At 38.0% G+C, this 24,584-nt stretch overlaps 1 protein-coding gene across 4 annotated transcripts in view; it reads right to left on the minus strand.

Moving 5' to 3' along the window:
* Nucleotides 1-24,584, minus strand: part of LOC107739274 (forkhead box protein P4-like) — a 150,394-nt gene that overhangs the window by 95,794 nt on the left and 30,016 nt on the right. For 3 of the 4 annotated variants that reach the window (XM_016551337.1, XM_016551338.1, XM_016551335.1), the window contains exon 2: nucleotides 2,143-2,320. In XM_016551337.1, coding sequence (XP_016406823.1) covers nucleotides 2,143-2,310 — 168 coding nt within the window. In that variant the 5' untranslated portion in view covers nucleotides 2,311-2,320. Of the gene's footprint in view, nucleotides 1-2,142; nucleotides 2,321-18,419; nucleotides 19,043-24,584 lie in introns of those variants that run through there. The other variant, XM_016551336.1, reaches the window with a different exon arrangement.

Here is a 24,584-nt window from a genome sequence, read left to right on the forward strand (position 1 = left end):
ATAAATGATTAAAAATATTATTTAATTAAAATATAATATAAAAATTAAATAATATATAAAATACAATATTGTACTTATATTTTACTGTATATTATATATGACTATATATTATATTAATTTTATAATATAATAATATTTAATTTAATAAAATAGATAAAACATCATTTTATAATTTTTATAAAAACTTTCCTTTTACAATAGAAGATAGAGGTAAATATTTATGTTGTCATAAATAAAATAAAATAAAAACACAATGACTGTATAAAATGAACAGTCATATAGAATTTTGGGTAAGGGTCAAAGGTGATCACCCACTGTGGTTTGGATGTAACAACACACTTGAATGGTTAAGAATGGCTTTTAAAATATCTCTCCACATTATAGTGGACACCAGCACCAGAGGGTTATTGAAGACAACAATTAGAAAACATCAGTGTCTAAAGCGTTCAGATTTATACACATCAGCTGGGAGAGGTAAATAATTGGGTTTAACAGGTCCCACATTCTTTTAGTAATAGTTAATCAATGTTACTAGGACCTGTTAACAGGCATGCAGTCCAGTCTGTGTCACTGATAACAAGGTTGAGGGGTTCTGTTACCATCTGCATCTGTAATGCATTTAGGAAAGAGTGTGAACAGAAAAAGAGAATTTCAGCCAAGAGAGTCTGGGAAGTGAGGAAATTCCAACTGACAAACTGGATATGGAAGACACTGACGCATAGGCCAAAGAGCAAAAACAGCACAAGCCTCTGCACGCTGACGTGTCACTGCATAAAACAGTCGCTTAGAGGATTATTGTGACTCAGTCTAGGCTGAGACTGCTGCTAGGACTGGACCTAAAGTGTGAGGAATTCAGTGAAGTCTGCATCATCTACAGGAACTAGAGTTAGGAGCGAACGAAATCACCAAATGAAGTTCTGGAAAACCGCTTGGAAATATGAAGCCTGAGGACTAGATTTGCTTAAAAGATTAGTTCACCCAAAAATGAAATCACTGGCTCACTCTCATGTCATTCCAAACCTGTACAACTTACCTTCTTCCGTTGAACAAAAAAGACTGTGTTTTTTGCTCTTTTGTATGCAATGACAATACATGAGGACTGAAACTTTCAAGCATAATAACAAGACATAAAAAACATTAAATTACCATCAGTGTGGCCCTATATTTCAAGTCTTCCGAAGCTATATAATAGCTTTGAGTGAGACACAGGCTATTACATATGGATAATAATTTATTCAGTCTAGATTGGATTTGTGTGATTCATGAGCATATCAATTTGTGAACTGGATTAACCGATTCACTGAAAAGATCAGACTCAAAAGAATGATTTGGTCAAGTTTTCAGACTTGTATACTGTTTCTCACATAAAGCTATCATATGACTTCAGAAAATTTGTTGTAAAGTGTACAAGTTGTATGAACTACTTTTGTGATACATTTAGAGTGCTTGTTCAATGCTTGATAACCTCAGGCCTCATTCCATTTTAATTATATTCATAGAACATTTAGAAATGCACTAAATAAAGCAATTAATTATTATTTTTTTGGCCAGATCTATTACTGCCAAAAAAAAAAAAACATTAAACATTATTCCTATATACAATCACTTGAATACTCCTCCAGTGTATAATCTGTATAATCACCTTTGATGAATTAATGTAATTGTAATATAACAAATTAATATAATTGTAATAATATAATAAAAAATATTTTAAATATATGGTACAACCCTCTAAAAAAATTTTTATTAAAAAATAATGTGTGATGTTTGCAATAAATTTAGCAATAAATGATTACATATACAGTATATATATATATATACAGTGGGTACGGAAAGTATTCAGACCCCCTTAAATTTTTCACTCTTTGTTAAAGATCCCTTTCATTTTTATATTGTTCCCATTGAATGACTGAAAAATGACAAGCTGTAATACTATACACCACAAAAATAAACTCTGTGAGATGTTGAAACCAATGTGACGCAGTTTGCTTCATATAGTCGGTTGTTTATAGGTTGTGCAAGACATGGGAATTGCACAAGAAACAACTAACAGCTAAACACACTTCCTTAAAGTCAGGGTAGAGGACTAAGGGTCTCCTTACACACACATACACACACGCACACACATACACACACACACACCTGCTGCTGTTGAAGATGCAGTAAATCCAACGGGCTGATCTCCCCATTGATGTCACCGTTGGACCCGCCCTCTCTTCCTCCGCCATCTGACTGGCTGCTTAGGCTGCTGACTCCATTTTGATTGGAGGGTGTTGTTCGAATGGTCTCAGTTGCTGATTCTACCATCATCACGTGGCACCTTGGGAGGGGGTAAAAAAAAAAACAATATTGAGTGACCATCAAGCATTGTTGGAAGTCCTAGGAAGAATGGTACAATCTATGTAGGCAATGCATTTTATCACAAAAGCAAATATACACACTAACCAACAGCACAAATTCACAATCAGCCCCATCAGAAAGTGTTTATCTGCTGTAGAAGTACAGTGACACAGCTGCTAACCTTGATAAGAACATTGTAAACAAGCGGTGCGCCATACATCCATTTGGATATACCTAAAGAACCACCTGAGCCTCTGAACAGCCAATGGCAGTCAAGGACACAAACGCGGAGGAAGGCGCAACGAAGGTCTGCCTGAAGAGATATTTGTGTCAAACCAAAATGGTATTGTGCCGTGAAAGAGTGGCATGTTTTTTCCTTTACCAAAGGTTACAATACAGTGCATCAGCTCTGATCGAAGGACATTTGTCTTTGACAGAAAGTGTTGATGCATACACTAGAGTGACAAAAAAGCCCTTTCAATTAGAAAACCTGTATTCAAAAGAAACACCAACGTTTCGTGCACCTTATTATCAGCAGTACAAAAACACAAGCAACTTCCAACAGAACAGGAATGCATTTACCGCTTTAAGAGGTGAAGAGAGTCCAAGAAGAAAGATATAAGCCTTCAAATGAGTGAGTCCTCCTCCGTTAAAAGAAGATGTCAATTTTGTTGTCATTTTTATTTAAAAATACATTAAGTATGCAATTCTCACATAAAATGACTTGAATACACCTCGTCTATGTCTGAATTAATATAACTAATACATTAATATTTTTACGAATAAAAAAGAAAAAAGCCAATATAAGAATGAGATTCCTGAAAAGAAAATTAAGTAGTGATATATTAAATAGTTTGGCAAGGGTAGTTCAGAGTAGGGGTGCTCCGATCAGGATTTTTGAGGCCGATCACCACCGATCACAGAAAGCAGTATCTGCCGATACGATCACCGGTACCGATCTTTTTAAAGCCTTCTTTTTATCATGTAGAATTATTTACAGTGATGATCCAATCAAGATTTTTAGACATTTATTCAGGGCTTGAATTTCATTTTTGAAAATGAATTCTCCTCTTAGGTGACTCTTGTGAGAGGGGATTTTTTAATTTGAGGGGTGGAGGGGGGCATTTTTTTTAGACATTTTTCAAAAATATATATTTATCTCACCTAAATGTTTGATCATGCACTGTATTTTTGTTTTGACAATCGTGCAATTGTTGCACAATAGCTTACACAGAACACAAGCCTAATTTCGTGAGCTGTATGTGAGGCAATGTTACACCAGGTTCACACATACTCCGTTTGCAGTGTGTATGCAGTCCATGTGCGGTACAGAAGCGGTGCAGAAGCAGCACTGACTCTCATTGTGCTTTCACACAGGAGTCTGCAACTGATCTGTGGCCATTTACTACAAACACAACATTTATCCATTATTTTGATTTTAAATCCAAACATTGTTACTTAAAAGGCTTTTTCAACATTGTGATTCTTTTTTTACACAGTACAGTAATACAATCTTTCATAGACGTGTTTAAACGCAATAAATATAAGAAACACATTAGTCAATGCCTTTTACTTTTGCATTTAGGCCTACTTCTAGATTTATATATTAAGTTGCTCAAGCAAGTGGCAAAACATTTAAACTACTTCATTATCACAAACATTCGAAATTAAAACTTACCACTGATATAAACAGTCAGCTCTACTGCCTTTTCTTTTGCATTTAATTCTTTATTACAAGCAATCCTGCGGTTTATAAAGAACTTTGTTTTCGCTTTTTCAGCTTTGTGATTGTTTTTTTTTACACAGTACAGTATAATACAATCCTTCAAAGACGTGTTTAAACGCAATAAATATAAGAAACACATTAGTCAATGCCTTTTACTTTTGCATTTAGGCCTACTTCTAGATTTATATATTAAGTTGCTCAAGCAAGTGGCAAAACATTTAAACTACTTCATTATCACAAACATTCGAAATTAAAACTTACCACTGATATAAACAGTCAGCTCTACTGCCTTTTCTTTTGCATTTAATTCTTTATTACAAGCAATCCTGCGGTTTATAAAGAACTTTGTTTTCCTACCTCCACAAATGCCATCTATTTTTGCCTTGTTTATCTAAAAGTGCTCTTTTCCTTTAAACCTAGCCAAAAAATTTCACATGTGATTCAGAGCGTGGGTCGCAGAAGGCGTTCCCCTAGCGTTTTCGACGCAGCTCGAGTTCCTGAAGAGGAACTATCTCTGCACTGCTGCAGACGCACCGCTCCTGGAACGCACTGCCGGACCGCAACCGTGTGCAGCGTGAAAGCTTTAATCCGTTAACATGAGTGCGGAAAAAATACGCACCGCATACGCATTGCAACCTGGCATTATGTGTGTGCGCTGCGAGCATGCATGAGCGCATGGTCTCCAGGAGAGCGCGCGAGCGCTGAATGGTTTAAACACGGGCAAGAATTAAAAAGAAATGCAATTTTTTAATTTATGACGATGCGACACTGCCTCGATTGTGCAAGTGACAATTCCTGTGTCAACTGTGCAGCGTGCAGCTCGCTTATAGTGCAGACGTGATGTGATTTAAAGCCATTTGCGCATTTTGAGAGGTTATAATTATTTCACCCGCGCCGGACAGAGACTGAGACGGTGCCGCTGCATGTCATGCCAAACCTCTCACGGCAGCGTCATCAGCTTGAGATTGTTTTTTTGAGATCGGCCTTTATAGAGACCATCAATCAATCATCCCAAAGCGATTATGGGCCGATAGTGATCGGTAGCCGATCAATCGGAGCACCCCTAGTTCAAACTGTATAATATCATATGATACAACTTCTAAAAAGATATTTATTAAATTAGTGATTTGTGTAAATAAATTAAATGCTGTGTGTGTGTGTGTGTGTGTGTGTGTGTTTAACTTTGAAATCATATTGAAAAATATTAAACTGTTTCTGGTTATACCACATGAAATTAACTTCATTTAAACTTTTGTTGAAAATAGTATAAACGTTTTTCATAAATATATAATACCAACAGGAACCATGTCTGTTTTAAACTAGATTTTTAGTACATTTTGCTTCCTTTATTTAACCTTGGCCTCTTATTTGTCACTGACATGCTTACAAAAGCCATAAGATATTCATTTAAAAACAAAGATCAACAACATGGAGCAGATTGTGATTGCATTGTGGGAATGCTATTATTTACACATGTAGTACGTGCCGTGCAGTAAAGCTCGCCACAACAACAGCTGAAGACCGCTACGACAGAGATAGAGAAGACTCTTTACCTGCTTCTACACCCAGATCTATGTCGGGACGTTTTGGCAACTCAAGGGTGCTTTTATGGGTCCAATAAGTTCACAGTAGGAATCACTTAAATGCACCTGGTTGAGGAGTTATATACTTCATCCAAAGCTGTCAACTGAGGCAGTCAAGTGAAACTCGTATGACTGAAGAGGATGCAGGCATGTCTTGTATCATGGGGGACGCAAACCAAAGATGTGGGTAGTTTTATTACCTGTGGACCCACAAGGAACTCGAAACCATGTGCGGTTAATTTACATCCGCCCAGACCATCTATATCACACGGATGTGACATGTAGGGGACATCCCAAAAACTTCACATTCTTTTTGATCATATGCGAGAATCTCAAATTGTTCAAGATACATAAGACTTGTTGCCTACACCGTTGGAGCTGCATGGGAGAGATTGAAGGAACTAGCTGCTGAGTGAGTGCATCACTGCCATATTAACCAGCCTGGGGTGTAAGCAAGCATGAAGCCTTGTCATATCCCGTAATGGGTGTATATTGCTGCTATAATGGAAGGCCGTAAATAAAGCAGCCCAATAAATCTGTGCAGGGAACCTTTGATTACAACTGTGAGACAGAAGTTTGCAGCGTTTTGTAATTGTTTTTGGCAAGCTCATCTAAGCTGCCAATGTCGAGGCTTGCCACATCTTGTTTAGTCCCCGAAGCCCCTCTAGCTGAACCCTGACCTGTGAGAACTGAGGAAGATGCATTTTTCTTCTAAGGGGAAGTGAGGGATACAGAAAGGGTGGGCGTTCTTCTTCAGATCGAAGAGATAAAAATGTGCATTTGGGGGAGGGCAAGGTACAAAAAAAAGGCATGTTTTAATTGGGACGGAAGGGAAATGGGACCAAACTTGCCTTTGCTTCAGGGACAAAAACACACAGAAAAAGAAAAAAAATCAGCTTGCAGCAGATAAAGCATAAATTCCAGGACCAGCGTCTTTGTAACATGGTAACGCAATGCATTTATGTTCTAATATCAGCAGATTTTCTTTGGCACTTACAAGAAAGGGTGGTGGTGATTCATTCTCTATCCTGTTTCTGCAAGTACTGAGGCTGCAACAAGGGATCATGGGAACTTCTGTGACTGCCTGTTAAAAACTGTTTATATTGCTGATGCTGAGAGTTGCTAAGGTAAGATAGCAACACAGGGATAAACACGTCCCTGAATTCTGATTCGGCTCCAGAGGTGGATATTAGCAGTAAAAAAGTGAAAGCTTTGTAGTTCTGGTGATTTTTTTCTTATGCGTATTAAAAAGGAAGTAACGCAAAAACAAACAAGGTCAAGAAATGGAGAGATGGTGAAACAAGCCACAGTTTATCTCATTCATGACTAAATCTCATAATCCCTGAAGCAAAGATTCTCCTTTCCCTCCTTTCTCTTTTTCTCTCTCCGTCTACCCCCCAGGCAGCTGCAGTGCCATTCCTGCGCTCAGGGTCAGGTTCGGCGGCTGGCACGGGAACAGAGGATTCAGAGAGAGCAGGGTTGAAAAGACGCCGTCTGAGCCAGATAGGCCAAGGGGCGGAGGTCTCATGGGTAAATCTCATACAGGTGGGCCGTCACTTCACACCCTCTCAAAATATAGTAAGCCCAGCGGGGACTAAAAGCTTCCAGTGCTCCGACAGGGTCAGAGGTGAAAGGTAGATTGTCTTTTCGCAGCTCCCTTTTTTATTATTCATCCTGAATTATCAACAAAAAAAATGTACATGAATTTTAATGAATGAATTAAAAATATGTATATGAATAACATTTCAATGTAATTTTGTAGATGTAGATCATAATTATTTCAAAAAGTTTTTAAATATAATTTTCCAAATTACATATCAAGAATTAATAATTAATGAAATATCATTACATTTTTGGGGAGCCACACCACATGACATTTTACACCTTGAATTAAATTTTTTTTTAGAAAAAATAAAATAAAAAATTAATAAATAAAACGAAACTAAAATTATATTTTTCCCCAAAAATATAAGTAACATATATAATTATTAATATCAGTAATCATTATTAATTCATTAAATATCTTTACATTTTTGGGGGAGTCACACTATGATATTTTACCAACAATCAAAAAAAAATTTTTTTTTATTCTCTTAATTTTTTAAACATATATGGATTAGCATTATAATATAATATAATATAATATAATATCATATAATATAATAGTATTTTTTTTACTATTATATTATTATAATAGTAAAGATATAATAGTAAATATAAATTATTATAACATATATAAGTAAAACATACTTCTGCAGAAGAATGAATCTGTAAATGTTCGAATGATGGCAGGCTCAATGGCTGAAGCACAGATTCATGAAGTGGAAGTGAATGTACCTCTAAACCCGAGTACCAGCTTTTTACAGTCTTTCATGTTCTGGTCGATGTGCCGAGAGCTTTGAAAAGGATTGAGGCTGTCAGATCCAGCCTGATCCCAGATTAGCACATCTGCAACCCCAGATTGGACTGCAGATTGGACTCGTCATTCCAGTCCAACTCCTAAACACAAGCCCCACTAATGCCCCCTGAATTCAGCACTTCCAGCCTGGATCACTACACCAGAGTGAAGACGGTAGACGGCCAGAGCAGTGTTCAGATGGTCCGTACAGCGCCAACTAATAGTATCAGTCTTTATTATATCAGTTGAAAATGAGAATATTTCAAATCCTTCACATAAAAGCTTCTTACTGGCCTCTAAAACATTAAATACTCTATAACGGATAATTGACTCTGATATCTGAAATTAAATTTTACACATTTTTTTCCTCTTGTTTGGGTCTCAGTGAAAGAAAATATGGCAAACATTAAACCGGTTAAAGAATTTCCTTCACATTAAAAAGTTCTGTTCAAGGAGCAATGGTTAAAATAATGCAAGGATTCAAGCTGTAACTCACTTGGCAATGTCGACAGACTGGTTTAAATTAGCAACTTCAGCTCTCCGGCACACACCAGAGCTTCATTTAACTACAAAGAGCATTACCCCAGATCTAAAAGGAAAATAAAACCGGCGTAATACAAGATGACAACTTTGACAATATTTATAAAAATGGAATACCGCTTTATTCTGCCAGTCTTTTCCCACTTTTTTATCACCGACTCATTCATTTACTCCATCTTTCCTGTCCTCTTCTTTCTTTATATAGGAACTTTTCAAGGCATATGCGGAACCGTTTCACATTTTTTCAGTGGGGCTGTTCGCTTTTTTTGTCTTCCTTTGCACCTGTGGAACAGCTCTTTCTGCACGTTACGCACACACTAGCACACACAGACATCCTTCTCAGTATTTTTTTTTTCTTTTCAGCAGCTTACCAGATTAATAACTCTTTATCATGTTAAGACTTATACAGGTCTATTTATATAAGTCCCACAAAGGCTGTTTCTAGAGCCTTGCATCAGCTTGCAGGAATGCTCTTACTAATAAAACAAAGAAGGAGCCAACATGATTAGTGGAGACAGTCACAGTTGTGCCAGCACATCTCACGTCTTCTCCCTCAGGCTGCCGAAACAACAGTCCCGAAGAGAAGCGAACGCTTCGTCAGGAGCGCACCGCCCTGTTTGTCACTAAATCTGATTGAGCAACATGAAGTCCACCTGAGCACACGTAACATACTTGATCTGTTTCAAAACCTAGTGAGCTGTCTATAAAGGGAGAATTTTAGGTGCACTTTCAACACAAGGCTGTTTTTAATTATGGTGTCTTATAATATAATATATATTATAATATAATATATACTATTTTGGCCCATAATGCACATCAATATTCTACTGTAGCTTAAACAGTTAAGTATGGTGCCAGAAATGCATTCAAGAAAATAGAATAGAATAGAATAGAATAGAAAGTTGCTTTAGTAAAGCTCAGTGGAAAAAAAATCAACATGGTGGATGATTCATTCAATACTAAGAAGTGTCTATAAAAATATTTTAAAATATTAAAAAATATTATATTATTTATTTTTTACACTTACAGTATCAGAGTATCTCACTGTTAGCTTAGCGAATAGCTAATGTCAGACTTTACTGAAATTAACATTGAGTCATGTCTCCTGTGAGGAACGAGTTTTTACTTTTAGAGTGTTTCAAATCAGTAATAGCAAGTTACATAGCTGCCTATGTAACAGTAAGGAGTGAGGTTTAGAAACAAAGATACTTTTACAAGAAAAAGGTACATCCTGACTGTATAAAATAAGTTTTTAAACCTCTAAATTCAAAACAGAACAAAAAAAAGCTGTTTCTGAAGCAAACACACTTAATTTTGTTTACTTATTTGCCTGATCAGGAAGAACTGCTCTCGGGACACAAAGAGGTCTGGAGGAACACGGGGAACGCGCAGGAACGCGCAGGAACGCGGTCTACGGAAGGATAGGGTGTATTTGTGTTAGCAACTCCAACTGCTAGCCCACGGGGCAGAGGGCAGGTGTGTGTGTCTGTGTGTGTGTGTGTGTGTGTGTGTGTGTGTGTGTGTCCCAGTGGTTAGAACACACAGCTTGCGGCTCTTCCTCCATATTTCTCTTCCCTAGACGTATGGTTGGTGGTGATGGTGAGAGGGAGGGGGGCAGGTATGACTACATCAACTAAAAGGCCAGGCCCAGGGGAAGTCTGTCACTGTCTACCATGAAGACAGAGAGCAGGAAGACCCAGAGCTGAGAGAGAGCGTGAGAGTGAGAGAGATGTAATGAGCAGGGTACCTAAAGTAAGTCACCACAAGAAAGGGTCCGAAACAAATAAGTGTTCCTGATAGAATAATAAAGGAAAGTCTGAATTGCTGGGTGTCTCTTAGCATTTTTAACCTTGGTCCAGCACCGGCCACTTCAAAGGGATCAACTGCCCGCTCCTCCCGAGGAGCACGGCGCACTGGAATATCCTGACAGTAAAGAAGAGACCCTCGTTTGAAGACTGTTTAGACGAGCACTTATGCGTTCCCTTTTTATGAGCGAAGCTGTTCTCCACTCCACTCCAGAGCGGTTTCCCTCCGTGGAAGTAGCACACTGCTCCACTTGGCATTATGACAGAATCCCTTCACGTTGCCACCCACTTGTACACTCACTCACCCCAGGCCTTTAAATTCATCATGAAATACCAAACGCAACCCTTTTTACTGACGTATTGTGACATTTTGAAGTGAAGCAGGATAGTCCATGAGAAAAACATGGTTGACATTTATTTATTTGTTCTTTTTTTAACTTAAATTCTTTTTATTATTATTATTATTATTTTATCCATCAGGAATTGACTGGGTCATGAAAACGGGCAGTATATGAAAACAACCCAGCCACATGGCAAAATGTTACAATTTCGTACAAATTCACACAACGTGATCTGAAAGAAAATGTACAATTTATAATAAAAAAGGCATTAAGCTTCACTCCTAACTAGAGTTATCATTAAACTAAAATTATTAAAAACATTTTGTAAATTGAAATAAAGTTGAAATATATATATAAGATTAGACAAAAATTTGAAATGTTGCCATAGCAACTAACTGAAATAATTTTACGTTGAAGTAACAAAATTACTAACTAAACTAACTAAAAATTAAAATGAAATAAAAATGAATGAAACCTAAATAGTAATATTTAGAAGAAATAGGAAAAAATAGCACTACAAAAGGACTAAAAAATAAACTTCACCCATGTCACCAATTTGCTAAAATGCGAAATAGTTACGAAATGTCATGAGACTGTGTTGGATGAAAAATAAGAGGGTTTGTAAATTCAGCTGAGAAAAAGTAATCAAGCTAAAAGTTTTCCTTGCAATAAAATGCAAAACGAAATTGTCCAATATGACTAGCAACATGCAGTGTTAAGGAAGTTTTTTCATGTTGGCTTTTAAAGGAACCAATGTTATATCCAACTGAAGCACTATGACTATATCTGTTCACCTACCCAAAGAGAAACACACGCAAATGTGAGTGATTTTAATAATATTGATTGTTTTATCCTAATGCTAAAGCTCTAAACTGATTAAACATAGTTAACTGGAATCAATCCCAGGTAAAGGACACCAATTGTCCCTTGGATTAAATAATTCACCCTAGCTGCCTCAATTGCTCCAATTAGATCCCTGTAATTAGCGTACTGCACATTTCCTTGTATGAAGCACATTTCTTCTAAATACCAGATAATCATATATAATAAGTCCATGTAAACATACATTTTTTGTTTTCCTTTCAAATCCCAGATCTTGAGAAAAAACTGTGCTTTTGTACAGAAGATAAGCTACAGATCCAGTCGAACTCAACAGCCTCCTCTTGTGATCACATCCAACAGTTCCAGCCAGTGCAAGTGGGATAGATGGACTTTACCTGCTCACTTCTTGTCCTCAAAGATGATTTAACATCTAAGAAATATATCTGTGTGCATGTGCCTTTCCACCATGCTGATTTAAAGAGCACTGAAGTTAAACATTTGGAATGGGTGCTGGTTTATTGGAAACTCAACTGCTTTTACTGTTACATCCGAACACCCTCTCTCTCCTATTACTAAAGCTTAGGACCACCAGTGTCCAAAAATAACCAATTCATTTCCCTACGGCACGGGCTGAGACAAGGGGCACAGGGAAAACTGGAGCATGGAAAAAGAAAATGGAATGAACGGAATGATCTGCTTTCATGAGGCTAATGACACAACTTTGATCTTCTGATAATTTTCAACGGGTTTCAGAGCTGGTGTCCTAATTTCAAACTCAGTTTCTTTTCAGCTGAGGTTTTCCTTTTTCCCTTCGAACTAAACTATGGCAGATGACAATTAAGGAATTGCTTACCCGCCGACTGTCACAAAAATCAGAGGCACTAAAAGGACAATTCAATTATCAAGGACATGCCGATATGAAAGTAAAAAAGTAAGAAAGATTCTCACGGGGGAATGAAAACGAGGTCAAATAAAACGGAGGAGACAATCAGAGAAAATGTGTGTGGGGGAGGCAAGATATGTGTTCATATGATATCTAATGTACCATATGGCAATCTGATGTGTTCCTGCTGTGACGCACACCTGATGCAGAATGAGGCAAAGTCCTGTTTGCCGAGCCCATAAAGATTAGCTTCAATCAGGTGGGTTTTGCTGCAATAGGTAAACACCACCAGCATTCCCAACTGATGAGATCACTCCTGTGTGTGAGTGTGTGTGACCGGGGCAAACATTTACTCCCCGACACCACCACCACCACCCTCAGCCTTTTTTCCCTTTGGCCCAAAGTAAGTGATTTTCCAGTCTGCCCTTGATGTTTAAGAAACTGGAGATTTATATACGAGGCCTCCTCTCCATCAGATGCACACTGATCAAGGCAAATATTTAGAATAGGTGCTGGGATTTTACAAATGGCCCATTTGCCAGCCATTGAATGCCCACAAATGTATCCACTAAGATATCAACCTGCAGACAGTTACAGTAACTAACAGTTAAAAAGATGATAGATAGATCGATAGATCGATAGATAGATAGATAGATAGAGGTCAGCAGGGGCTTGTGGGTCGTGTTAATAGCTGGTGGTTATTATCCTGTGATCATCTAGATGAATAAAGCCATTTCTCATGTCCTGTAACGGTTTAAGAGGCTAATGATGGGGCAAGGGCAGTCTCAAGACCGCTTGAGGCACTAATGCTCAAATTGTATTTAACATGGTGGAACAGAGGTGGAACTTTATAGCTTTGAGGAGCAAGCAATCCAACAACTGCCTAAATGCACCCAGATGCAGAACCTGCTTTATGAACATGACCTTCATATGCAAGATAAAGTTTTAATGAACAGCAACTTTGATTACAGTGAGAGAGGGAAGATGGGGGCAGAGTTTGAGAGTCAGCTGATCTGGATTTAAAAACAAGACAGTGGGAACAGGAAAATCTGGAGTGAAGCCAGTTCATGTTTTTGGTCCATGCCAACTCAATAAAGCAAGGATGCCTCAGTGCTGACAGCATGGAACTGGCTGGAGGAGAAAAGTGGAATAAAATTCCAATGAATATAAAAACATAAATGACAGCCAATCAGAGCCATGGCAGAAGCAAAGGGATTTGGGTAATGGAAAGTGATTTCTCACCAAAGGTAAATAGTAGTAAAAATATACTGTTAAAAACATAAATAGATATTTTTAATTATATAATAAATTATTAATTACAAAAAAATTAAAATATAATTAAATAATTTAATATATAATAATGTTTAGTTTTTAGCAAAAACTTTTAGTTTTAGCAAAAACAGATCATGGTCTGTTGGTCATTCCACTATTATCATACTATTAAAATCCAATTATAGGTTAGAATTGAACTGACTTTTTCAGACAAAAAACTATGAAAAGGACTGATTAAACTGGCCTGAAGAGGAGGAAATGTAACTAACTAAAGACTTTAAATGAGGTGGTGGGGCAAAGTGATGTCTTAAGTTCAGTGGACATGATATAATTTTACACATCTGCTTTCATGACTGGCACTCTGGATTTCTAAGTTAATTAACTGATTGGATCAGAGTGGGTATAATCAAATAAAATTGTATAACTCTGTAATAAAAAAACAACACGTTAGAAGGAGGCATGTGGAAAAAATGATAGCATGTCCATTTTTCAAATTAATTGAATTGTAGTACTTCTGAAATTGGTCCAAGGCATCTCATAAGCAATAACTCAACACCATCTTCAAAATGGCTCCATGCCTAAAGATATTCAAACACACACACATGCGCACACACACACACACACACACACACACACACACACACACACTTGTTTTACTATATTAGTGAGGACACTGCATAGACTTCCATTGATTTTTAATCAGGTTAATGATACTTTTTATCCCCTAACCCAGCCCCTACCCCTAAACCTACCCCTCATAGAAACATCTGCAAAACACTAGATTTAAATAAAAACATGTTTTGGCCAAGTTATAAGCCTTTTTATCTAGTGAGGACCAGTAAAATGTCCTTACTAGTGGGTTGTCATATTATTTCACTATATAAATAAGGACATTTGGCCCTCACAAGTATTGTCAAACAAGTACACATATACACACACACTGGTATTCCTATCATTATGGGGACATTCCATAGCCGTAATGGTTTTTATTTTCTACTGTACAAACTGCATTTTCTATCCCTTTTTAGATTTTCAAAACACTTAATTCTGTATGATTTATAAGCTTGTTTCCTCATGGGGACCTAAAAAAATGTCCCCACAAGGTCAAAATATACTGATATTTCTATACTTGTGGGGATATTTTGTCCCCATAATGTAGTGAATACCAGTACACATACACACACACACACTTTTTCAGTTCCTTGATTTCTGGGAGAAAACCACCACTGTTTATAACCAGTAACTGAGAGCAATCAATTGCTAGTAATTTAATATTATATTCTCCAGTAGTTGCACTGCCTAATAAAGTTCTTACCATGAGTAAAACCTGAAATATTAATTCCATCTTCAGCAGTGCTGATTGCATTAAAAAACGTCTGTTTTATTATTTAGCACAGAAAGGATAATCTTTGTTAAAGTGACTTGAATGCAAATTGATATCACTAGAACGAACGGTGGAAAAGCATTACTAATTTGAATCATAATAATATCAATAGAATAATTCATAATGTAATATAAATAAATTAGAGAGGTAATTCATTTGAAAATGGATGCCTTCAATTAATGTCTCAGCCCCCCAACCAAAAAAGAGAGCACATACACCAGTTTCGTAGACAAGAACATTAATTGCTTAACTGTAGTCATTGTTATGAGGTGTCAGAACGCATGTAGAATCAGGGAAGAAACTAAACATGCAGAGTTCGCTTTAATATTACATTAATTTTCCACTGCATTTATTCAATATTCATGAATTATGCCTGCTCTCACTAACTTGTCCTTATATCCAGCGTGAAGTGTTTTTTTCCACTATGAAAAAGCAGCTTGTGTCTCAATTCAATTTGAGCATGGATGCCTTTAAAAATCAGTACATGACATGTTGCCTTTTCACCTAGTTCGTTTTCCGTTCCTCTCTATGGAACAAGAGTAGCTGCCTTTGTGTCATTATCAGGCTTATTACATGTCATTAAAATACTGGAAGAAGATTCCAGAAGAAATATACACTCTACACCAGGGAACTCTCTCTCTCTCTCTCTCTCTCTCTCTACCACGTGTGTCACACTTTTGGGGGTGAGCGCGCGTGTGCGTGCGTGTGCGTGCGAGAGCGCAGAAGTGACAAAAAAAGAACAATATAATTGGAGAAATGTACGCAGTAATAATAGGTATTCAGAAAATGATAATTCATATTAAACAGGGTGCATAAAGTCAGCCTCATTTGCATGTTTTAGATTATATGCATTTCAAAAGTAATTTCCGCAGGGCATCTGAATGACATTAATTCCCGAGTGGTTTCTGCTATAGACCTCAAACTATCAAACAATCAAACATTTAAAAGATGAAAAAAAAGAGTACTGCCACATTTGCGAGGGGAGATTTCAAGGTTAAAGTATTTGAATGCATGTTTTAAAGTTCTGTCTAGGTTGTTTAAAGTTGCTCCTAGCCTAGTTTAAAGTTCACTAAGCTGTGTTTGGAACAAAACCATCATGAGACTTTATACTCTAAAAATTCAGAACATATATATGTAATGTTAAATTGATGGATGGAGGATTCCTATAACATGACAAAAAAAAAATCATTCACTTAAAAAAATTCATTGCTAACTACAATATTAAAATTGTGCCACACACTATATTGTCAGGTAACCTAAAATATGTGCTAACACGTGGTAATGAAAAGGTTTTAAGTCAAAAACATTATGTAATATGAATCAATTAACCTGACTACATTAGGTTAAAGCATGAAAGTCAAATTTAAGTGTCAGAACAGGTATAAATAGCTCCGCAGGGTTTTAAAAAACATGCACATTTTCACTTCTTACAATATAAGAGTTGAATATGTAATTTCAATAACCTGAAAATATAAAATCCATTACAGATATATAAATAAATAACCTGGACACAATGTGAAAGTGCATACTGTCCTCCCAGACCCTAAACATGAGCAAGTTCGTCATGACAATTACTCTAATACGGCACAAAGAGGACTGTGGGTATTCAATGTGCCAATTTTAATACAGCCCTCCAGCCAGAAGATGAAAGAAAAATAAAGAGAGAGAGAGGGAGATCCCTTTTAGCCTTGATTCATTTGAAGAGAGAGAGAGAGAGAGGGAGAGAAAAAAAGAGAAAGACTCAAGAGTAGGAAACCCTCAGATTTGGCAACTTAAGTGGAAAACAGGCTCTGGATGCAATTTTTCATTTGATAAGACAAATTTGGCCAAGTTTCATAATGTTTCTGATGCATACAAGACTGGGGTTTGAAGACTTATGTCTAGAGCAATGGTTCTCAACTGGTGAGTCTGGATAAGAAAGTAAATAGAACTCAAACTTTTAAATTTTTTTTCTAATTGTTGTTAAAGTCAAAGGCTGTGTGTCTAGTCAAACTTGAACTAAAAACTTGATTTATTTATTTTAATTATTTATTTATTTATTTTGGTATTGCATTGGGTCGCCACCAGTTAAAACCATTTGAGAACCAATAGGCCAACGAGTGGACAAACCAAATAAATGAGCAAGTTTAAATGATCAATAGGACCTCAACTTACCCATCTGTGTTCACAAAAATTATGTGTGTGTGTATATATATATATATATATATATACAGTATATATATAAATCACCATAAAAATAAACCACATGGGAGAAGGAAAGATACGGCCTGGGCTGCTTCCCTTTGTGAAGTTTGTGTTTTGTCTGTCTAAATATTATGCTACTGAATGTTTCCCTCCACATGATTATCTCATTATGAATTAATGGCTTGCATGCTGCGATGTGTTTGCACAATGCCTAGTTCACGCTAACTGTTTATCTGCCTCGCTATAAGAAAAATAAAACATAGGCCAGAGCAAGTCTGGCCATCATAATCGTGAGTCAGCTTGTTGTGGCATTTAAAAGTCAAGCAGATATTAACAGGTTGGGCGACGAGTGGAGAGTAAGAGCGACTCTAATGAACAGCATGCAGACAATACGCTACCATAATCACCCAGACGATCAAGTTCTGTCCTCTTCGTTTTACAAGTTACCGCTTACAGTGCTGACAGGCCATGCTGGTGAGATTTAAGGGAAAGAAAAATGGATTTTATGGTATTATCTTGTTATATCTCTCTCCCTGTTCTATACTCTTACTGTAAGACTAGCCTCTTTGTCCTTCCCCTGAGAAGGATACTTGGACAAGTTCAATTACGCGGGGAGAGTAAATGCTGAGGGAACGGGAAGGAGCGAAAGGCAGAGTGAAGGAGAAGAAATAGAGAATATCTAGAGGGAGAAAAACAGGCTAATTAAGGACCTGGAAAATGTATTTGTTTTTTGGGGGGTTTTTTACCAATCTTTTTTCCTACCGTTTTTTTTTTTTTTTCCGAGGGAGTTTTTAAAGAGTTCTATTTCTATTCAACAAGGGAGGAGGAGGGGAAATATGAAAAGAGGATTATGTTTCTTAAGACAAAAATCATGACATGTACAGAAAAAAAAGTCTTGTAACAAAGGAATTCACAATGCTTGTATTATCAGCATAGTCCATTTAGCCAGCATCGAACAGGACTACAGAAACATCTGAATTAACACCTGAATTAACATGAGTCTCAAAACACCAGCTCAAAACGATGGGTAGTGGAAGTTTGAGTCTTTTTTTTATGGAAAAAGGCTTCCATCTCCAATCAAACCTCGGGCAATAACACTCTAATGAAGTGCATACTAAAAGGCTCATTCCAATCTCCTTACTTCTGACACCAAGCGCACTTGAAAGGCCATCTTTAGAGAAGCGCTTCTGTAATGATAGCGGCAGATAGACTGGATGTGTAAGAGGCATATTCATTCCTTTGGCTTTAATTGGAGAGCTCGCATGACTGACTCAGAAAGGCTGCTAGTCCGGTTCAGAGCCCCCGAGCCCGAGCCCAGGGGCAGCCAGGCAGAGCTAACGCCCTTAGTCAGGAGGAGGTGAGCGCCAGCACAAAGCCAACATCAAACTAGACACTCGGGCTAAAAGGTATGAGCAGAGGGGGAGGGGGGTCTGAAAGAGAAAAAAATAAAGAAAAAGTCGATGCTTTTAAAAGACAATTAAAGCACATTGATTTCTCTTCATTGTTTCAACAAAACACATATACCAGAGCATCTGGGGCCTTGCCTGTTTTATTCTAACACAATCTGTGGCACTTCTTTGAGTTATTGTAATCGTTTCCTCCACAATGGCACCCACCTGTTGCCAACATTCCCCCGTATCACCGCAGTTATTCACCATGTATCAAGTCTCAACTGCAGAATAAACAATACTACACTCGCTGCTGGTAGAAATCATCAACTTTCAAGACCTGTCTGCGTAGCTTTAAACGATTCAATGGTTCAAAAACAACTAAAAAAACACAGCTTGGAATTATCAAGACGGGACGGGAAAAGGGTGGAGGTCCGGAGGGGGGCGGGCAAACGCCATCTGCTATCTTTCACTGGAGACTTATGTCTCCGACTTCTCATTCTCCTCTGGCTTTTTTAATACCTTCGAAAATAAAGGAATGGAAAAAAACCTGCATATTTGTCATTTCCGATTGTTTACCTTTTTCACGGCAAATTGATTTTTACATCTCCTTTTCCTGGAAGCGTCTAGGTGAGGGCCTGCCAACCCCTGTTTCTCTGTTTTATGGACCTAGCCCTCTGGAGAAGTTTTAAAGCTTTCAGTTCAGAAGTCATTTAAATGATACAATACCGCTTTTGTCCCAGGCAACTCTGTTTCTCTCTCTCTCACTCACTCTTCAATCACCCAAATTCCAGCATGTATTCTTTTTCTCTCCCTGAGTTCAAAACTGCACGTTTAAAAGCTTCTTTTTTGTCATTTCCTCATGTCTCTTGAATTTGACTGTTCATCTCAAAGACGAAAGGACGACTCATTGCATCAGGCCCGTGTGTTGATGAAGTGGGATGACGTACAGCTCGAAGTTTTTGTAGATGTCTGATTTCACACGCACTGTCACGGACGCGTTATTGGGTCGTTTCGGAATCAGCCACTTTGCTGTGAATTGTGTCTGGTGTGCAGGACACAATTGGAGTACTGAGGCCATTCCTATTGCTCAAACTTGTACTTTAGTACACCATCTGCACGTAAGCAGAGGAAAGCAAGAAAAGGCCAAAACTGTGAGGGGGAAAAAAGCTCTAAACAATAGTTTGCTTTGCAGAAATGCCTACCAACAGCTGCGAGCCTGCAAAGTGAAATTTTAGAACAACAACAATAACGTGGTTTTGCCTGGGCATTGGGAAAAGGGGGCTGATTTTGCATGATATCCATTTGTCTTTAGTCTGAGGACTGAGATTTAGCCTAATGTCATCCACTAATGTGGTTTTCACACATTTTACATAGCCAAAAAAACAAATCCAACAACAAAAAAAAGAGGCATGCCAGATGCTGCACGCAAAACACAAACATCTAGAATCCATATGGAATCTCTGAAGGCCTTGAAGGTTCAAAAGTGGCACAGGCTCAAAATCTGTCACCCTTCAAGCTGTGAAGCCTTTTTTATTGTGTATGCATGTACAAATCCTACAAAGGGGGGGGGCAAGGGGAATTCTTTTTCCCTGAGACCTCTAAAAGTAGATCTTAAAAACCTGTTGAGCTGGAAACATCACTCAACCCCCAGAACTTCAGCAGAGATTAAAAGGCTAAATGGACCGGCATGACTAAACATTTCTTAGTGCAAGGACATGTTCAAAGGCTCTTGGGAATTAAAATCCTCATCAATGCTCCAGCAGAGACAATAGCTATAATAGGAACACGTCTTTCCAAAGCAGCAGGAGGTGATAAACTCCTCACTTTGTTCTCTTCGTCATAATCAAACACATTCCAGCTACTGAGAGCAGTCTGCTTAAAATGCATGTGGATCGCTTACATACTCCAATTTAGGAATGGACAAATGTAAAAACATGACATTGCAGCGCTTTTAGTGCTCTAATTACTTCCAGAGGACAGTGCAAGGTGGTCTGAACACCTCTGGTGCATAAATGTACAATTCCGTGAGCAAAACTGACTTTACGTCAACCTGGTTCCTAATACTGATACAGTTTTGGGCAAAGCTGCCTCACTAATTAAAATAATCCTTTCATGCTTGTCGGATGAATTACAGTTGTATTTATTATAAAACTGTTACATACAAATAAGCAATGAGAGCACACAATTAAAACCTAGTTAAGAGATTATGTGGGTCTGTTTGCGTGGAAATAGAGGTTGAACCTGTTCGCTGTCATAATTAGGCTAAATAAAATTAACATTATATTTGCGCCGCTCACAGGTACCGCTGGGACCGGTGTCACGGGGGTCCACTCATCTCCAGTGATTGGATCAAATTGTTGGGAGATTTACAACACCATTCCCACTCAGTGTCAACCAATTAACATTTCCTTAACACCCCGCACCTCTTTGAAGTTAGGTGTCTCCATTGTAATGGGAGGTTTGCAAGGTCAATGTCTTTTATGGAAGCTTTCCGTCATATTTCTGTCTCCTCAGCAACAACATTTAATTGTATTATCACAATTTAAATCTATTATAAAGGCACTTTCTAATTCACCAACTGTACTGGATTAAGCCAAAATGGGTCGGGTTGAATTGAAAAAGACACAATGTGTCTATTCACAGGCCTGAAAACGCAGTGATGACAACATTGTTTGGTCTTGATCTCAATGGCAAAGAATAACAAACAAAAGTTTTATTGAGTTTATAGAAGCACAAACTGAATGATAAGACAGATATTGGAAACCCACAATGCTTTTATCCTTCAGTACTTCCACACACACAGGAACACACACGTGCACCGCTCCCACCCGCCTTCTCTCTATATATAATTTGTATTAGCATTTATACTACGTATTATATCATTTGTTTATATTTTTCCACCTAAAATGGATGTGACAAACCTCTTTTGATCTGCTGAGGAAATCTTTAAAGTCTAGATTAAACTTTAAAATGTAGTTTACAGTTTAAAGAAATGACTAAATGTATGTATAAAATGTATATGTTCATATATTCATATTCATATGTATTCATATAATAATTTATATATATATACACAGTGTTGGGGAAGTTACTTTTAAAAGTAATGCATTACAATATTGCGTTACTCCATAAAAAAGTAACTAATTACGTTACTTAGTTACTTTTTTGGAAAGTAATGTGTTACGTTATTTTATGGTATTATCTTGTTATATCTCTCTCCCTGTTCTATACTCTTACTGTAAGACTAGCCTCTTTGTCCTTCCCCTGAGAAGGATACTTGGACAAGTTCAATTACGCGGGGAGAGTAAATGCTGAGGGAACGGGAAGGAGCGAAAGGCAGAGTGAAGGAGAAGAAATAGAGAATATCTAGAGGGAGAAAAACAGGCTAATTAAGGACCTGGAAAATGTATTTGTTTTTTGGGGGGTTTTTTACCAATCTTTTTTCCTACCGTTTTTTTTTTTTTTTCCGAGGGAGTTTTTAAAGAGTTCTATTTCTATTCAACAAGGGAGGAGGAGGGGAAATATGAAAAGAGGATTATGTTTCTTAAGACAAAAATCATGACATGTACAGAAAAAAAAGTCTTGTAACAAAGGAATTCACAATGCTTGTATTATCAGCATAGTCCATTTAGCCAGCATCGAACAGGACTACAGAAACATCTGAATTAACACCTGAATTAACATGAGTCTCAAAACACCAGCTCAAAACGATGGGTAGTGGAAGTTTGAGTCTTTTTTTTATGGAAAAAGGCTTCCATCTCCAATCAAACCTCGGGCAATAACACTCTAATGAAGTGCATACTAAAAGGCTCATTCCAATCTCCTTACTTCTGACACCAAGCGCACTTGAAAGGCCATCTTTAGAGAAGCGCTTCTGTAATGATAGCGGCAGATAGACTGGATGTGTAAGAGGCATATTCATTCCTTTGGCTTTAATTGGAGAGCTCGCATGACTGACTCAGAAAGGCTGCTAGTCCGGTTCAGAGCCCCCGACCGAGCCCGAAGGGGCAGCCAGGCAGAGCTAACGCCCTTAGTCAGGAGGAGGTGAGTGCCAGCACAAAGCCAACATCAAACTAGACACTCGGGCTAAAAGGTATGAGCAGAGGGGGAGGGGGGTCTGAAAGAGAAAAAAATAAAGAAAAAGTCGATGCTTTTAAAAGACAATTAAAGCACATTGATTTCTCTTCATTGTTTCAACAAAACACATATACCAGAGCATCTGGGGCCTTGCCTGTTTTATTCTAACACAATCTGTGGCACTTCTTTGAGTTATTGTAATCGTTTCCTCCACAATGGCACCCACCTGTTGCCAACATTCCCCCGTATCACCGCAGTTATTCACCATGTATCAAGTCTCAACTGCAGAATAAACAATACTACACTCGCTGCTGGTAGAAATCATCAACTTTCAAGACCTGTCTGCGTAGCTTTAAACGATTCAATGGTTCAAAAACAACTAAAAAAACACAGCTTGGAATTATCAAGACGGGACGGGAAAAGGGTGGAGGTCCGGAGGGGGGCGGGCAAACGCCATCTGCTATCTTTCACTGGAGACTTATGTCTCCGACTTCTCATTCTCCTCTGGCTTTTTTAATACCTTCGAAAATAAAGGAATGGAAAAAAACCTGCATATTTGTCATTTCCGATTGTTTACCTTTTTCACGGCAAATTGATTTTTACATCTCCTTTTCCTGGAAGCGTCTAGGTGAGGGCCTGCCAACCCCTGTTTCTCTGTTTTATGGACCTAGCCCTCTGGAGAAGTTTTAAAGCTTTCAGTTCAGAAGTCATTTAAATGATACAATACCGCTTTTGTCCCAGGCAACTCTGTTTCTCTCTCTCTCACTCACTCTTCAATCACCCAAATTCCAGCATGTATTCTTTTTCTCTCCCTGAGTTCAAAACTGCACGTTTAAAAGCTTCTTTTTTGTCATTTCCTCATGTCTCTTGAATTTGACTGTTCATCTCAAAGACGAAAGGACGACTCATTGCATCAGGCCCGTGTGTTGATGAAGTGGGATGACGTACAGCTCGAAGTTTTTGTAGATGTCTGATTTCACACGCACTGTCACGGACGCGTTATTGGGTCGTTTCGGAATCAGCCACTTTGCTGTGAATTGTGTCTGGTGTGCAGGACACAATTGGAGTACTGAGGCCATTCCTATTGCTCAAACTTGTACTTTAGTACACCATCTGCACGTAAGCAGAGGAAAGCAAGAAAAGGCCAAAACTGTGAGGGGGAAAAAAGCTCTAAACAATAGTTTGCTTTGCAGAAATGCCTACCAACAGCTGCGAGCCTGCAAAGTGAAATTTTAGAACAACAACAATAACGTGGTTTTGCCTGGGCATTGGGAAAAGGGGGCTGATTTTGCATGATATCCATTTGTCTTTAGTCTGAGGACTGAGATTTAGCCTAATGTCATCCACTAATGTGGTTTTCACACATTTTACATAGCCAAAAAAACAAATCCAACAACAAAAAAAAGAGGCATGCCAGATGCTGCACGCAAAACACAAACATCTAGAATCCATATGGAATCTCTGAAGGCCTTGAAGGTTCAAAAGTGGCACAGGCTCAAAATCTGTCACCCTTCAAGCTGTGAAGCCTTTTTTATTGTGTATGCATGTACAAATCCTACAAAGGGGGGGGGCAAGGGGAATTCTTTTTCCCTGAGACCTCTAAAAGTAGATCTTAAAAACCTGTTGAGCTGGAAACATCACTCAACCCCCAGAACTTCAGCAGAGATTAAAAGGCTAAATGGACCGGCATGACTAAACATTTCTTAGTGCAAGGACATGTTCAAAGGCTCTTGGGAATTAAAATCCTCATCAATGCTCCAGCAGAGACAATAGCTATAATAGGAACACGTCTTTCCAAAGCAGCAGGAGGTGATAAACTCCTCGCTTTGTTCTCTTCG

The sequence above is a fragment of the Sinocyclocheilus rhinocerous genome, unplaced genomic scaffold, assembly GCF_001515625.1.
Source record: "Sinocyclocheilus rhinocerous isolate Xijiao unplaced genomic scaffold, SAMN03320098_v1.1 scaffold14, whole genome shotgun sequence".
Taxonomy (NCBI): Eukaryota; Metazoa; Chordata; class Actinopteri; order Cypriniformes; family Cyprinidae; genus Sinocyclocheilus; species Sinocyclocheilus rhinocerous.